The 16,207-nt window shown below is 52.0% G+C and overlaps 1 protein-coding gene across 4 annotated transcripts; it reads left to right on the top strand.

The window, feature by feature from the left end:
- The first annotated feature begins 1,616 nt into the window (after positions 1–1,616).
- On the top strand, positions 1,617–15,279 carry Rasgrp4 (RAS guanyl releasing protein 4). Of its 4 annotated transcripts, none has more exons than XM_005399844.2 (17): positions 1,617–1,768; positions 4,310–4,494; positions 5,153–5,258; positions 5,384–5,446; positions 6,017–6,148; positions 6,263–6,416; positions 7,660–7,833; positions 8,497–8,613; positions 9,614–9,889; positions 12,232–12,312; positions 12,388–12,492; positions 12,622–12,740; positions 12,841–12,985; positions 13,766–13,802; positions 13,886–14,020; positions 14,128–14,240; positions 14,810–15,279. In XM_005399844.2, the coding sequence occupies exons 1-16, from the start codon at positions 1,746–1,748 to the stop codon at positions 14,226–14,228; spliced, it is 1,953 nt and encodes a 650-aa protein (XP_005399901.1). In that variant the 5' UTR covers positions 1,617–1,745; the 3' UTR covers positions 14,229–14,240; positions 14,810–15,279. The 4 variants fall into 4 exon arrangements, with proteins under 4 accessions (XP_005399901.1, XP_013377865.1, XP_013377864.1 ...); XM_013522411.1 differs by having other exon boundaries at positions 12,841–12,907; XM_013522410.1 differs by having other exon boundaries at positions 7,690–7,833.
- The last annotated feature ends 928 nt before the right edge of the window (positions 15,280–16,207 follow it).

Consider the following 16,207-nt stretch of genomic DNA (forward strand, 5'->3'; position numbering starts at 1 on the left):
TTTGAAGTGCAGAAAATCAAGCATAAGTGTGTGAGTTCTATAGGTATGTGAGTTGCTTTCTGTAAGTATCTGAGTCAGTGGATATGTTAATTATTTTGATTGCAGTAGTCATTTGACAATGTGCATGTATCTAAAAATACTGTATACCTTCTACCTATGTGATTTTGTGAACTATGCTCAATAAAAAGGACTCCACACTAACAAAAAGGAAGAAAATGTAACCAAATAAAAGAACAGGAAGCCAGGCGGGGTGGCACACATCTGTAATCCCAGCACTTGGGAGGCTGAGGCAGGAGGATTGTTGCGAGTTCGAGACCAGCCTGGGCTGCAAAGTGAGCTCAAGGCCAGCCTGAACTGCATAGCAAGACCCTGTCTCAAAAAGACTAAATAAATTAATAAATAAACAGAAGAATCAAAAAGACCTGAAGCCAAATGAAGGAAGCCAGCTACAATACATGAGTCCACTTATTTACACCTTAAAAGTAGATGAAACTACTGTTCCACACCAGGCTGGTAGTAACTTGTGGGAGGCAGTGCTAGCAAAGGGCACAAGGGGACACGTGGAAAGTGGAAATGCTCTCTTTCACCATTTATATGAAAGCCAAGCGGGTTTGCTCAGTTGGTGATGATGATTCATCAACCTAAATACTTAACAATGTGTGCTCCTTTTTGGTACTTCAATTAAAAAATATGTCAGGCATGACACATTTCGGTAAAAGAACAAAACACATACTCAAAAGAAAAGTCTGTTTCCATGGACACACATTTATGTAGACAAATGCATGGGCATAGCTCCAATGAAACCTCATTAGGTTATTACATGTAATCTTGGTCACTCCTGCTTAGGGGAAAAACTGGATGGGAGCAGGTTTCTCTCCACTTGCAATATTATTATAATGTCAACAGTGCATTGAGTTAATAGTTTGTTTTTTTTGTTTGTTTGTTTGGTTTTTTTTTTGTCTTTTTTTGGAGACAGGGTCTCACTATGCAGTTCAGGCTGGCCTTGAACTCACTTATGTAGCCCAGTCTGGCCTTGAACTCGCAACCATCCTCCTGCCTCAGCCTCCCAAGTGCTGGGATTACAGGCATGTGCCACCACACCCGGAGTTGAGTTAATATTTTAAAAGCTTTAAGACCAGTGTATGGTACACAGTAGATGTTACACAAGGGGACATTCCATTAAAAGAAATAAAATGAAAATGTTTCCAGGGTACAAATAGTATCCTTAAAACTAACCCGGGAAGAAAAGAAACAAAAGAAGAAAGGCACAAAGTTTTCTGTCTTGTGAGTTTCCAGTCAAGCCTTTGTGCTTTATGTACAAGAATAGGTTCTTACAGAAACAGGGACTTCTTTTGAGTGTACATGTGTTTTTACATAAATATTAGTCACACTTTTAAAAAATTGCTTTTATTGAAGTGTGACAGTGATGGGTCTCAAGACAAGAAAGATGGGGAGAAAAAAAAGAAAGATGGGGAGATAGCTGAGAGCCGGGCTGGGCGAGCGGGTGGGGGCAGCGGTGCCGGAAACCTCAGCCTGCAGGGATCCCCTCGTGGGGGGAGGGGGAGCCTTTGGTCTCTCCCCAGCCTCTTCCTTCCCCCTGGCCTGGGGTGGGTGGGGAGGGGCAGTTCCTCTTTCCTTCCCAAGCACCGAGCAGGCCCCAGCTCCCAAGGGGCTGAGAAGCTGGAACCTTGGCCAGTGGGGAGGAGTTGAGTCAACTCCTGCAAGCCCCCCGCCATCCAAGAACTATGAACAGGAAAGACGTGAAAAGGTGAGAGGACCCTCCCCGAAGACCGGGGAGCCTCCACAGCTCCTGGGCCTCGGGCTGTGTGGAAAGATTGGGGGACCACTGACCGGGAGGGTAGGATGTCGGGCTCCTCCGGGACAGGCTGGGGGGTGCAGGCAATGAGCTGTTTCAGGGAGTCCAGAGCCAGCCAGGGCTGCGGCTGCCTTCCGTGTGTGTCTGTGTCTGGTCCTCTTTGGGGTTCGAGCTCCCCTGTGTTCCCTCTCCCTCCCCCGGCCCCTCCATCCCGGTGCCCTGAGCCGGGCGGCTCTTTCCTCCTCGGAGTCTGGCTCTGTCCCAGTGGCTGACCCCTTGGACTGGAAGCTCCAGGCTGCTGAGGGCCCTGCCCCAGGACAGGGGAAGGCGACAGAGGGTGAGGCGGCCCGCTGCCTCGTAGACTTCTCTGGGCTGCTGCAGACACTAACCGCGACCAAGGTGGCCGCCTGTGCCAGCGGGCTGTGGAATGGGCTCCTGTCTCCCAGGCGAGCTTGCCCTCCTGTCCCCAGTGGGTAGCTCCCCCAGCACCCCCAGCATGATTCTGAGGAGCGAAGTGGTTCTCTCCCCATACTATTCAACAGTTCAGTGGTGGGATCCTACCTGTTTCATTTCCTGGCTGTGTGACTAGGTAAGTTACTGAGCTGCTCTGTGTCTCTTTCTTTTTCTGTTAATAGGATAATCATAGAGCCTGTGATGAAGGGCCCATGATGGTCAGTAAGACAGTGTAGACCACTGGTGCGCGAACCTGAGCAGGTAGCAGAACCAGGCAGAGGACTTGTAAACCGCGGGTAGCTGGACAGAACTCAGTTCTGGATTCTGTAGGCGGGGAGAGGGCTGGAGAATGTGTATTTATATCAAGTTTCCAGGGACGCTCTTCGCACTGGTGACTGAGCTTTGAGAGCTACTGATCGAAACGCACAGCCCTCACCCTACTCCTCAGTAACTGCCTTTTTATTTTTATTTTTTCAGTACTCAGGGTTTCCCATTGAGCCACATCCCCATCCCTTTTTTATTTTTAATTTTGAGATAGGGTCTTGCTAAGTTACCAAGGCTGGGCTGGAACTTGTGATCCTCCTGCTTCAGCCTCCCAGAATGCTGAGATCACAAGCGTGTATCACCACACTCAGCTAATTTTTTCAATATCCAGTGCCAATCTACTGAGCCCATAGGATGTACCAGGGAGTATGGCAGTGCCTTTGTCCTGAGGGTCTTCCTGTTTCTGGTTTCACCTCAGTGCCAGGGGCTTCTTCTCTGCCCCCTCCCTTTTTCTCCTTTACCCCAAGTTCAGTTTTTCCACCTCTGGGACACTAACTAGCCTGGGCAGAGACCAACTCAGTTACTAGCACTTTCAAGAAGCCAGGCAATGGGTGTGGATGATAAATTCTTGGGGAAGGCCCAAAGATGACCCTCACTTTCCTTTGAGGAAACTGAGGACCAGTGAAATAAATGACTCACAAAAGATCATACAGCCAGCAGAAAATTTTCGAATTTTTTTCTTTTTCTTTTCTTTTTGAGACAGGGTCTCATTACACAGTTCAGGCTGGTCTTGAACTCACTTTGTAGCCCAGGCTGGCCTGAAACTCACAGCGATCCTCCTGCCTCAGCCTCCTGAGTGCTGGGATTACTGATGTTTGTCTGACTCTGGAGCCTGCTCCCTTCTTCCCTGCCTTCCTCCCTCCTACTTCCTCTACCCTGTCTTTCCACTACCCTCTTTCCCACTTGGAGCAGGAGCCCTGGGGACCACCCGGCAGAAGGAGAGTTATTTTTAAACTTTCCTTGAAGCTGCCTTAGCCTCAGGGACTCCGCCTAGCTCCAAGGAGCCCTAGAGAGTCCACTGTACAATGGCACTTCCTCTCTGGGCTTCAAATTAGGGACCCAAGCTGGAAGCAAAGACTCCAGGGCCTATGAAGAGCTAGCCGACTTGGAGGAAGGGTATGTCACCTGCCTGGGGTGCAGGAGGACCAGAAGAGAGATAAAATCTCAGGAGCTTCCCTGCAGGAGTCAGCTCCAGGAGGGCTGAGCCAGAAGTCAGCCTGAAGGCTGACCCTCCCATGCATAGCCCTGGGAAGGACACGAGTGATCCTAGGGCTGGCCCTTCCTCCTTGATTCCCTGGGAGGTCCTTAGAAAGTCTCTTCCGGGAAGTCTTAGGACAGACAGTTTGGGAGCAGAGGCTGGAGGAGTTCTTGTGATTCCTTGGAAGGTCTTCTGTGATTTCCTGGGAGTCTCTCCCATGAGTCCATGGTAGATCAGGAGTAATTCTGGGACTTTGCCTGTGGGAAGTTTTTCTTATGATTCCTTGGGGCACTGGAGTCAAGAGAAATTCTGAGGGTCTGCTCAAAGGGGCTCTTGGCTGGGTGTGGCGGTGCATGCCTGTAATCCCAGCACTCGAAAGGCTGAGGCAGGAGGATTGCCATGAGTTCAAGGCCAGCCTGGACTACATAGTGAGTCCAAGGCCAGCCTGAACTACAAAGCAAGACCCTGTCTCAAGGTGGAGGGGGGCTTTCATAATTCTCTGGAGTGTCTACCCACAGGAAGTCCCACCAGGAATGCTTCCGGAAGGCAGGGGGGCAGGACCGGCCCCGACAGGCCAGGCGCCACAAGACATGCCCCAGTCCTGGGGAAATCACCAAGGTCTTAGCTTCCATGAATCTGGGCATGCTGGCTGAGACCAGCTGCAGCGAAGATGAGCTCCTGGAGAAATGCATCCAATCCTTCGGTGAGTGTCCCCACCACCCTGGTCCACTTCCCACTGCTAACATCCCGACACACACTCCCCTCTCTCAGCCACAGTGTTTGGGGATATAAAATTGGTGTGTGAGTTGGGCATGGTAGCGGACGTGCCTGTAATCCCTGCACTCTGAGAAACTGAGGGAGGAGGACCACAAGTTCAAGCCCAGCCTGGGCCACTGAGTAACACAGCGAGACCCTATCTCAAAATAAAAATTAAAAAAAAAAAGGCTGGATATGTAGCTCAGTGCAAAGGCACTGGATTCAGTGGGAAGAGGGGAGACACAAATCTCCATCACTCCTTTAAGAAACACCTGTATTTACTTTTCTCCTGAGATGAGAAAGGGGAGCAGGACTCCATCTTCAACAAGACTTGCCAGGCATGGTGCTGGCCCATGCATGGTACAGACAAGGAAACTGTGGTACAAGGAGGTTAGGCTACTTGCCCAAATCCATCCAGGGCATCACTGTAGAGCTGGCACCTGAACCAGACACTCCATTGTCCAAGAGCCATTCTTTTTTTTTTTTTTTTTTTGGTACCGAGAATCGAACTCATGACCTTAGGCTTGCCAGGCAAGCACTTATGCCGCTGAGCTATATCCCCGGCCCAAGGGCCATTCTGACAGAGCCCCCTTCTGCTGCCCCAGACTCAGCCGGCAGCCTGCGCCGTGGGAGCCACATTATCAACATGGTGCTGGCCATGCACAGCTGGGTGCTGCCTTCTGCTGACCTCGCTGCCCGGATGCTGACCTTATATCCTCCCAGGACCAGGAGCTGTGGGTGGAGGGAGGAGGGGAGACTCCTGACAGCGTGGGAGATGAGGGGAGGGGACGAGCTAGGTCTGGACGTTGGACAACAGAGCCTTGACCAGAACTCAAGTACCAAAAGGCCACAAAGGACACACAGGAGCTGAGGCAGCTGCAAATCTGTCACCTGGTCAGGTAGGGCTGGGCCAAGACCCCACTCTCATGAACCAAGACTCCCACTTTGCTGCCCCCCCCAAAAAAAAAACACCTCTCAGAAGCCCCAGCTCTACCCCCTAAAATTCTCTCTGAGTTCCCCCTGGCTTGGTACCTGAGACCCTCCCAGTTCTCCTCCTCACAACCCTCACCAGATGCCCTAAACCCTCCGCCAGCTGTCAGACTTCCAGCTCTGATCTCCCAAGCCCCCAGTTCCTACATATCCCAACCTAGCCCTTACGACCCTCCCACAATATTCACCCCAAGTCTCACCCACAGGAACCACACTGTATTTCCTGGGACCCCCAACTGTCATGCTTCCCAACACTCCCACTTCTAAGAGCTCTCCCCATGATGCCCATAGGCTCTCCCAGCCTGTGTTGACACCTCCAGTCCTACCCCAGAGAGTCCCCTATCCCTCCAGAGACCCAAGCACACGTGTAGACATTCCTAGCTCAGCATCCAGAGATTCCTCAGCCCAAAAGACCCCTTGAGAAGATCTTTCCTACCCCCAGCCCTGCCTCATCCCACCTATCTCTAAACCTCTCTCAGGTACTGGATGACCCGACACCCAGAGGCAGTGCACCAGGAGCCTCAGCTAGAAGAAGTTATAGCGCGTTTCTGGGCCACCGTGACCCAGGAGGGCAACTCGACCCAGAGGAGCCTGGGAGACACCTCCAACCTGTGAGGCAGCCCCATGCCCCCTCCCTCTCCCATCCCTAGCCTGCCATCTCCCGCCACACCCCTGAGCCCCTCACCTCCGCACCACTCCAATTCTTTGTCCCTCTCGGCCCCCAGCCTGAACCCTGGTGGCCCTGGCCCCCCACCTCCCATAAGCAGCCCAAAGCTGGGCAAAAAGTGCAAAGTGTCCTTGCTTTTCGACCACCTGAAGACGGACGAACTGGCAGAGCACCTCACTTACCTGGAGTTCCAGGCCTTTCAAGCTATCACGGTGAGGAGTCCCCTTCCTGCCCCTGAGCAGGACAGAGCTGGGTGGGGCAGCGCCCCCCACAGGAAATCCAGCTGGGATCTTGGGGGGGGGGTTGCTGGAGAGCCAACCTGTACTTTACCACTGAGCAACAGACCTAAACCCAAACTCAACTGTCACACCTGGAGAAATGAGTTAACCTGGCCGAGCACAGAGCCCCTGGGGTTCAGGCCCATCAGTTCCTTATCTGAGCATCTCTGAACTAGCTTCCCAGCCTCACTAGGCTCACTTGTAAAAGTCATAATATTTCATTGGAAGGTGGGAGGATTAAAATGCCATTTACAAGTGCTTGTCACAGTTCCTAGCATGTAGTAAGTGCTCAAAAAATTTTTAATCAGTTCTTCATTTCCTCAACAAGCATTTCAGTTTACTGTAACTCAGTTTCCTCCTCTGTAAAAGGGGATATTAAAAGTCCCTACCTTACAAGAACAGAGCCCGATCTAGAGTAAACACTGCCTGGTAGAATCATTTGAAACTGCCCTACTTCACCCACCCAAATGTCAGTGCCATGGGCTGCAGTGTACATGTGGGTTACCTAACGCCATGTGGACATCACCGATCCAAGGCAAGGTGGGGCTCCAGTTCCCTCACAGGAAAATTTCCTGATTCTGTGCATGTAAATACACATACAGACGGTACTGTGGGTGTGGGTGTGGGTGTGGAATTACATACCGCTGAGCACAAGTAGAAGTTGGTTTCAAGTTCTTCCCTTTGCTGACTGTACCAGCCAGGTATGCAGTTAGGAGCGTACACCGGGTTCCTGCCCTGACTCACGCCTGTGTAACGCCGGGGGAATTACCTACCCTTTCTGTGCCCCAACTGTCTCATCCCTAACATGACAATAATAGTATGGGTCCGCCCTGTAGAGTTTTTTTTTTTTTTTTTTTTTGGTTTTTCTCCGGTACCAGGAACCGAACTCACGACCTTGCACTTGCCAGGCAAGCGCTTTTGCCGCTGAGCTAAATCCCCAGCCCCCGCCCTGTAGAGTTTTGAGGATTAAATGAGTTCGCATGATAAAGTGCTCAGAATTGTACCTGACTTTATTTAAACTTTTCTCCTTAGATGGGAGAGGACCATCGTGGTAGGTTGAGGGGAGACAGATGACAAAAGACACTCGGGCTAGGCCAGGCTAGGACACCGGGGCTCTGAATGCTAGAGGGACGGGACGCGAGGGGCACAGCCCCGCTGACGCCCACCTCGCTCCCAGCCCCAGGACCTACGGGGCTACGTTTTGCAGGGCTCCGTGCGGGGCTGCCCGGCCCTGGAGGCTTCCGTGGGTCTCAGCAACAGCGTGTCCCGCTGGGTGCAGGTCATGGTGCTGAGCCGTCCCGGGCCTGCACAACGAGCGCAGGTGCTGGACAAGTTCATCCACGTGGCACAGGTGAGGGCACCGCGCCTTTCCGCTCGCTTTCTGGGTGCCCGTCCCGCGGGTGCCGCAAGCCGACCCCGCGGCTCGCAGGCTTTGGGCCCCAGCGGGCCCCGCCCCGGCCCCTCCCCTCCCCGAGGCGGCCGGCCGCTGCTCTGACCTCCGCCTTTCTCTGCCTAGACACCGCCTCGCCCGCCCCGTCCTTCCCCAGCCCTTGACCCTAGACGCGGCAGTTGACTAAGCCCCTCCTGACGCCGTCTCCCAAGCCCCACTCCGGTCTCCGGTCTCGGATCGGGGCCCGCCTCGCTCCCGGAGCCCCAGGCTCGCCCCGCCGCTGGCTGCGCCCCGCCCTTCTGGGAAAAGGGAAGCCCTCGCTGCTGGGCCACGCCCCTCGCGTATTTCCAGGCGCACCACGCCCTTCCTCTTGCCTTCCTCACTTTGCTTCCTCTTACTGGTGCTTCGCTAGACCTGAGGGTTCTGGCATTGGCCTGGGGTCCGCATGGTCTGAGCATCTTCCATTTCTCTCTGCGGCGATTTCCGCCCTTCCAACTTAGGGAAGGGTGAGGGAATCCCCAATGGCCCACACACATACCTGACGTGGACTCAGCCGCTGCATTGAACTCCCCCTTGCCTGCCCTTGTTGACACCTGTCATCTCTGGCATCGCCTTCCTTCTCAGAGCCTCCACCAGCTGCAGAATTTCAACACACTCATGGCAGTTACCGGGGGCCTGTGTCACAGTGCCATCTCCAGGCTCAAGGACTCCCACGCCCACCTGAGCCCTGACAGCACCAAGGTGAACCCCCACCCCACTCTCCAAAATTACAAGTGCATAGCTATCCGGAACCCCACACTTCATTCCCCAGCCCCCATCCATCCCCGCCAAGCTCTGGAACCACCTGAGGACGCTGCTCCTCTGAATCCCGCAGACCCCAGGCGGGATTCCTCCCCCCTGTCACCGCGGAGGCACTGACCTCTCTGTCCTCATGGGTCTGATCCTGAGCTGGGCTGGGAGGGAGAGAGATGCTGACAGCTGGCCGTCCAGGTGGCCAGCTGAGTCACCCAGCTAAAGATGCTAATATTTGGGCCACTCAAGGGAGGAACATGGGTTGGAAGATGTCCTGGGAAGTGTCTAGGAAATGAGACAAGTCTGGTCTGTGGCTGAAGTCAGGAAGTGGTAGGAAAATGGGCTGGAGATGTCCAGGGGAAGGTCCTGTTGAGCCCTACATTAGCTGGCCCAAGATATTTGCATTTTAAGGTCAGTGGGGTGTAGGGAAGGTTTGGAAGTGATGCTAGCACCCATGATCAGATTCAGGTTTTTAAATTACTCTGTCTTGGGGAATAGCAGATGATAGGGCCTCTCTGTGATAGAGAGGTGAGAGGAGCATAGTTGGAGGGAGGTGCTAAAGCCAATGTGGGCCGGGCATGGTAGCGCATGCCTGTAATCCCAGAATTTGGGAGGCTGAGGCAGAAGGATTGCTGCAAGTTTGAGGCCAGCCTGGGCTACATAGTGAGTTCAGGGGCAGCCTGAACTATACAGCAAGACCCTGTCTCAAAAAATCAAAAGAACAATAAAACTAAAAATAAATAAAGCCAGGCTGGGGATATAGCTCAGTGGCACAAGTGCCTGTCTGGCAAGCACAAGGTCCTGAGTTCAGTTCCCAGGGCCAAAAGAAAGCAAGCCAGCGTGGGATAGGGAAGGGCTCGAACCCACAGAGGAAGCTGCTAGGACCCTTCCCTCAGAGGGGCTGGAGGAACAAAATTGATTTCCTCCATAACACACCCCTCCCACATAGGCCCTCCTGGAGCTGACCAAACTCCTTGCCTCCCACAACAACTACGTCTGCTACCGCCGCACCTGGGGCAGCTGCACAGGCTTCCGGTTGCCTGTGCTTGGTGTGCACCTCAAGGACCTGGTGTCCCTGCATGAGGCACGGCCTAACAGGTTGCCTGATGGCCGCCTGCACTTGTCCAAGCTGAACAGCCTGTACCTGCGACTGCAAGAGCTGGAAGCCCTCCAGCAGCAGCAACCCCCCTGCAGTGCCAGCAAGGACCTGCTGCACCTGCTCACGGTGAGCAGAGCCCGGAGGGAATGAGAGTCAGGATCCTGGGCACTGAGGCTCTGCAGGGCCTGGACAGATAGTGCTGGAACTCAAATCTTAGGCAAGTCACTTAATCCCTTGGCCTCAGTTTCCTTATCTGTAAAGTGGGAATAATAATAGGACCCACTTCAGAGGGCAATTGAGAAGAATCAACAAATAATGATTGATATATTTTTTAAAAAACTTGAAACAGAATCTGGAGTATAGTGAGCTCTATATAAGTGAATGTCATTTTTTTGTGGGTTCCTCCAAAGACTCAAGTATCCCCTGATCTGAGCTCCAGGTCTAGAATCGTGCACTTGGAACCAAGTTTGTGTGCTATTTTTTTTTTAATTTTCAATTTTTTTTGGAGACAGGGTCTTGCTATGTAGTTCAGGCTGGGCTTGAACTCACTATGTACCACAGGCTGCCTCATACTCATGGTAATCCTCCTGCCTCAGCCTTCCAAGTGCTGGGATAACAGGTGTGCACCCCTGCAACCCAGCTACAGGTTCTGAGCTTCTCATGCCCATAGTTCAAAATTCCAAGTATTGATGTATCTGGAATCTGAGCAAAAAGCTAACAGCTATTGGTCACTTGCTATGTGCCAGTCACTGCATTAACACTCTACAGATCACTTCATTCCAATTCACAATCCCACACAGTGGGGACCTTCTTGTGCTCATTTAATGGACTGGAAGACTGAGACCCAGAAACATGTGAGATCATTTGCCTACTGTCCCATAGTAGTAAAATCAGTGTTTTAAATCAAGGCAGGACAGCTTGTTAGGAGTGTGTCAGTGTGCTAACAATTGTACTGAGTCTTTTTTATTTATTATTTATTTATTTATTTATTTATTTATTTATTTATTTTAGTGTTTTTGAGACAGGGTGTCCCTATGCAGTTCAGGCTGGCCCTTGAGCTCACTTTGTAGCCCAGGCTGGTCTCGAACTCGAAACAGTCCTCCTGCCTCAGCCTCTGGAGTGCTGGGATTACAGGCATGCGTCGCCACACTCGGCCTGTACTGAGTCTTAAAACTGGAGTGCTGGAAGCTATCTCTTCTTTACCTGAAGATTTCTGCAATGAGAGACTCTGAGGGCCATGTAAACTAAGACCAAAAAGGTGTATTTTTAGATCCTAAAACACAGTTGCATAACTGGCACAGCCTAGTGCAAAGTGAAAACATGGGCTCTTTGTTCTAAATTATTAAAACTTCAGCTGGGGATATAGCTCAGTGGCACAAGCATTTGCCTGGCAAGCGTAAGGTTCTGAGTTCGATTCATGGTGCCAAATAAATACTCAACCTAGGCACGATGGTGCGCACCTGTAATCCCAGCACTCTAGGAGGCTGAGGCAGGAAGATCACAATTTTGAGTGCAGCCTGGGCAACTTAGCAATTTACTGAGACCCTGTCTCAAAAAATAAAGAAGGGGGCTAGCAATGTACTTCAGCCCAAAGGCCCAGGGTTCAATCCCCCCTACCTCCCCCTCCAAAAAAACTGCTCTTCTGGAGCTGGGGATTTAGCTCAGCGGCAAAAGCGCCTGCCTGGCAAGCGCAAGGTCGTGAGTTCAGTTCCCGGTACCGGAGAAAAACCATAAAAAAAAAAACAAAAAAAAAACTGCTCTTCAGTAAGGCTGATATTCTTGGGGGGAGACTGCCAATAATATCAAATGACTAAGTCTTATTACTTTTAGACAAGGGTTACAGAGAAACCTAAGGTCAAAAAAGGGGCCCAGGAAGAGATCAAGTTTGCGGTTTTAAGTAGGGACATCACAAGGCCTCAGGGAGAATGAGGCCTTTATAAACTAGGAAAAAGCCGGGGCAGTGTGGAGTATGCCTGGGTGGTGGGGAACAGAAAGCCTGAGGGATCTCTGGAGGAGGTTACTTTTGTTTTTTGTTTTTATCTTTTGAGACAGGGTCTTGCTATGCAGTTCAGGCTGGCCTTGACCTCAGGCTGGTCTTGTAGCCCAGGCTGGTCTTGAACTCACAATGATCCTCCTCAGTGATCCTGCCTCAGCCTCCTGAGTGCTGGGATTGGAGGAGTTTTTGAAAAGAGGATGAACTAGGTTTGGTAGAACACACCTGTAATCTCAGTGCTCTGGGAGGCTGAGACGGGGATCTCATGAGTGTGAGTCCAATCTGGGCAATTTAGTGACTTGGCAAGACCCTGTCTCAAAAAAGCAAAACAAAAAAAGTGAGGTAAGACTGCTGGGGATGTAGCTCAGTGCAAAGGCCCTGGGCTCAATCCCCAGTACCACACACACACACACACAAAGCATAGCAGGGGTCCAAGATGGCAACAGGAGGGTCTGTAACACCTGCCCACCTGCAGCTCTCCCTGGATCTCTTCTATACGGAGGACGAGATCTACGAGCTTTCCTACGCCCGTGAGCCCCGCTACCCCAAGAGTCTGGTGAGACGGAGCCCTGACCTGTAATTCTCCTGCTCAAGCCTGTGCGCCAGCTAAGCCCCTCTGTCCTCCCCCCAGCCACCCTCCCCTTTCAGAGAGCTTCTGGTGGTGGAGTGGGCCCCCGGTGTGACACCCAGGCCCGACAGGGTCACCCTAGAGAGGCACGTGGAGCAGCTGGTAGAGGTAGGAGGGACTGCGGCTGGCAGGGTGCAGGACAGCCTCCTGCGTGAACTTGAAGGGGCGGAGGGCACCTGGGCCGCGGGGATGGGCCTGGATCCCGCGCCTCACCCTGCCCTCCCTGCTCCTCTCAAGTCGGTGTTCAAGAACTATGACCCTGAAGGACGCGGCACCATCTCTCAGGAGGACTTTGAACACCTCTCTGGCAACTTCCCCTTTGCTTGCCATGGGCTTCACCCCCCGCCCCGCCTGGAGTGAGTGGCCCTGCCTCCTGGTTCCCCCAAAGACGAGGACCCTGGGGTTGCCGGGAGGAAGGAAGGTACCTGTCATGCTGAGACACACTCTGTGCCCCAGGAGCGGCTCCTTCAGCAGAGAGGAGCTGACCGAGTACCTGCTCCGTGCCAGCAGCATCTGCTCCAAGGTGGGCCTGGCCTTGCTGCACACCTTCCAGGAGGTCGCCTTCCGAAAGCCGGCCTTCTGCCACAGCTGCAGCGGCTTCGTGAGCACCCTGCCCTGTTAGCGCCCACCCAGCCCATCTCCCCTGTAGCACCCCAACTTCTCAAGGCAGCCAGCTCTGCCGTGGGGGGCGGGAGGGAGTATCCCCACACCCAGATAATTCTCAAATTCCAGAAACAGCCCCCCCAGCCTCAAATCATCTGTACACTTCATATTTACCCTAAACATTGGACATTCCTAGTCTGGATAATCTTCACATTCTAGTTAAGGCCCAGACTCCAGACAATCTCTACCTGGGACAATTGCCAAGCCATGCATATCTAAAAATCCATGGGTAATCTCCAAAATGTTGTATAATCTACATACCCTGAGTAGATTGTGTCCACAGAGAGCCCATCTCCAAATTTCTAGACTCCAAACCATCCAAAGCCTTTGTATTTCCACACCCAGGGCAGCCTCTAACTCTGGACTATGGACAGGTTTCCCAGTCTCCAAACAGACTAGAGCATAAACCTCAAATTACTTCCCGAATTTATTCTTTCACTGCTAAGCCCGGACTGAGCATCTCCATGTGCACACCACGGGAACAATAAACGCAGCCCCTGTGCATAGAATGTGCATTTGGTTAACTGCAGAATTTACAAATGCATGATGCCCCAAGCTTGAGGTAATCTCCAAACTCATTTAATTCAAGTTAAATCATCAAATTCTTGAGAATTTAAAAAACTTGGATAGCTTCCACATTTCTGCCCTCCCCAGCCCAGCCCAGCCAACAGCTTTCCCTCCTTCAGCCTAGGTGATCTATTCTCCTTTCTCTTCCCAGCTCTGGGGTGTCACCAAGCATGGCTACCGCTGTCGGGGTGAGTGGGGTACCCTGGAGTGAGAGGGATGCCAGAACTTGCAGGCTGAAGGGTGAAGGGTGCTAACCCCTCTCTCTCCCCAGACTGTGGGCTGTGCTGCCACAAGCACTGTAGAGACCAAGTGAAGACAGAGTGTAAGAAGAGGCCAGGGGCCAAGGGTGATGCTGGACCCCCAGAGACACCTGCTCCATCCACACCAGCTCCTCCTGCCAGCTGTGGTGAGACCAAGCCCAGCAGTGCTGGGAAGGGGGCCCAGTGGATGGGGATTACTTCTAGCATCCTTCCCTCATATGTACATCCTTTCTACCCATTGCTCTCCAAACAGGCTCCGAGGAAAATTTCTCCTACACACTGTCCCTGGAACCTGAGACTAGGTGCCACCTTCACCATATTTGGACCCAGACAGAGGCCCCACACCCTTCCTGAGAACCAGAGATGGTGAGCTGGAACTGCCTTCTACCCGCAACTGGAAACCAGACAAATTTGGGGAATCATAAGCAAAGTAAAAATGTGGAAAAGGCCCTAGTCACTTGGGTGGGAAGGTATAGAAAAGGGCCAATTTTTAATGTTGACAGGAAAATAGAAGTTTCAATATGTAGTGGGGAGGGGTAGCTCCCAGAACAGGAGAAGATTTTAGGGGAAAACCAGTAAGATGGCAAAAATAAGGCCAATTATATCAGGACCTACAATAAATATTAGTGGAGTACATTTCCCTCTTCAAGGGCAGAGACTCAGATTTGATTTAAAAAAAAAAAAAAAAAAAGCTAGACATGGTGCTCCACACGTATAATCCCAGCACCTAGGAGGCTGAGGCAGAAGGATCACAATTTTAAGGCCAGCCTGTGCTACATAGTGGGGAAAATAAGAGTGAGAAACACAAAAACACACACAGTCCACAGGGGACATGCTTTCGTCCACTTAGCCATACTCCAGGTGAGGCACTGCTCCTGGCAGTAACTATTATAGTCATCTTGGACCCCCTTTATCACCTGTCTTCTTCCTTCCAGGTGCCCCTCCCAGTGACCACCTCACTGTGCACCTCATCCTCCAAGCTGGAATCCTAGACATCATCTTGGGCTTCTCTCCCCAGCCTCCTGTCCTCCTGGAACCCCCAAGGACAAACCTCCACACACACACTGCCTTTGATGAAGCAGCCATCATCTTACTCTGCAAATGTTCTTTTCTTCTTTTGCATCACAGTGACTACTATGCAAACTCCTTTTTTTCTATACTTAGCATCTGGTAGCTTCATTTTGGATACATGCAGACTTAGGCATCTCACCAACTTCTTAAATATCCACTGCATGCACGAGGTGATTAAGGCCTGGTGAGGTTAAACTGCTGGCCCAAGGTGGCAGAGCCCCAAGGGTGAGAAGCAGGACCCAAACCCTGGTCCTCAACTGGTGTGGTGGTGCACAGCTGTAATCCCAGCATTCAGGAGGCTGAGGCAGGAGGATTGCCGCAAGTTTGAAGTCAGCCTGGAATACATACTGAGTTCAAGACCAGCCTGAACTACATAGCAAGATCCTGCCTCAAAAAAAAACAAAAGCAACAACCAAATCCAGTCCTCTAAACTTGAAACTCTGGGCCAATGTGCTGCATGGACACTGGTGAGGGGCAGAGGGGGCAGGGCTGGAGGGGGCAGAGTTCTGAAAAGTGGGGTCACTGAGACAGCAGAGAAGGTTGGGAAGGACCTGGAACGTGGAGCGTATTAACCATGAATCAGGTCCTCTGCTTAAGAGTCCCCCAATGGCTCCTCTTACTCAGGGGCAAAGCCAGTCCTCACTGTCACCCCCAAAGCCCCACATGATCTACCCCCATCACATCTCCGACCTTGCCTCCTACCTTCACCTGCTCACTCATCCTGCTTCAGTTACATTAGTCTCAGTGTTCCTTAAACATACTCCAACCACTCCTACCTCAGGACCTTTGCACCAGCTATTCCCTCTGTCTGGTATGCTCTCCCATCAGGCCCATGAGAACCTGCCTGGCACTTTGCTCTAGTGATAGCCCCTTAGTGAAGCCTTCCTGACCATACTCAAAGACATGGTCCTCCCCACTGCCAATCCTGCCTTCTTGCTTTATTTTTCCCATAGTGCTTTTCTTGTCTGAAAAACTATGTATTTCACCTGTTTATCTTGTTTGGTGTCTGCCCCTCTCACTAGGAATGTCAGCTCCAGGTGGGCGGGGACTTTGATCTATGTCTTCCACTGCTGTATCCCCAGTGCCTAGAAGAGGGCTGGCCTGGGGTGGAAATGTGATAAGTCCTGTCTCATATCTGAATCGCTCCTTCCCTACACCCACAGGGACAGATGTGTTGCTAAGGAACGAAAGACTTTGTAGAGTCAGAGGAGCAGGGACCTGTCCAGAGCCAGGGCAGAGACCCCCACCCCTCCACAAACCCA

Source organism: Chinchilla lanigera, unplaced genomic scaffold, assembly GCF_000276665.1.
Source record: "Chinchilla lanigera isolate Chin_1 unplaced genomic scaffold, ChiLan1.0 scaffold00067, whole genome shotgun sequence".
NCBI lineage: Eukaryota > Metazoa > Chordata > Mammalia > Rodentia > Chinchillidae > Chinchilla > Chinchilla lanigera.

What these genes read in the sequence shown, in the direction of transcription:
- Rasgrp4 (XM_005399844.2), top strand. Translation starts at nt 1,746, where the DNA reads ATGAACAGGAAAGACGTGAAAAG. An exon ending in CAAATCTGTCACCTGGTCAG is followed by an intron (nt 5,447 to 6,016) that starts GTAGGGCTGGGC and finishes AACCTCTCTCAG; the next exon opens with GTACTGGATGACCCGACACC. An exon ending in TGAGCCCTGACAGCACCAAG is followed by an intron (nt 8,614 to 9,613) that starts GTGAACCCCCAC and finishes CCTCCCACATAG; the next exon opens with GCCCTCCTGGAGCTGACCAA.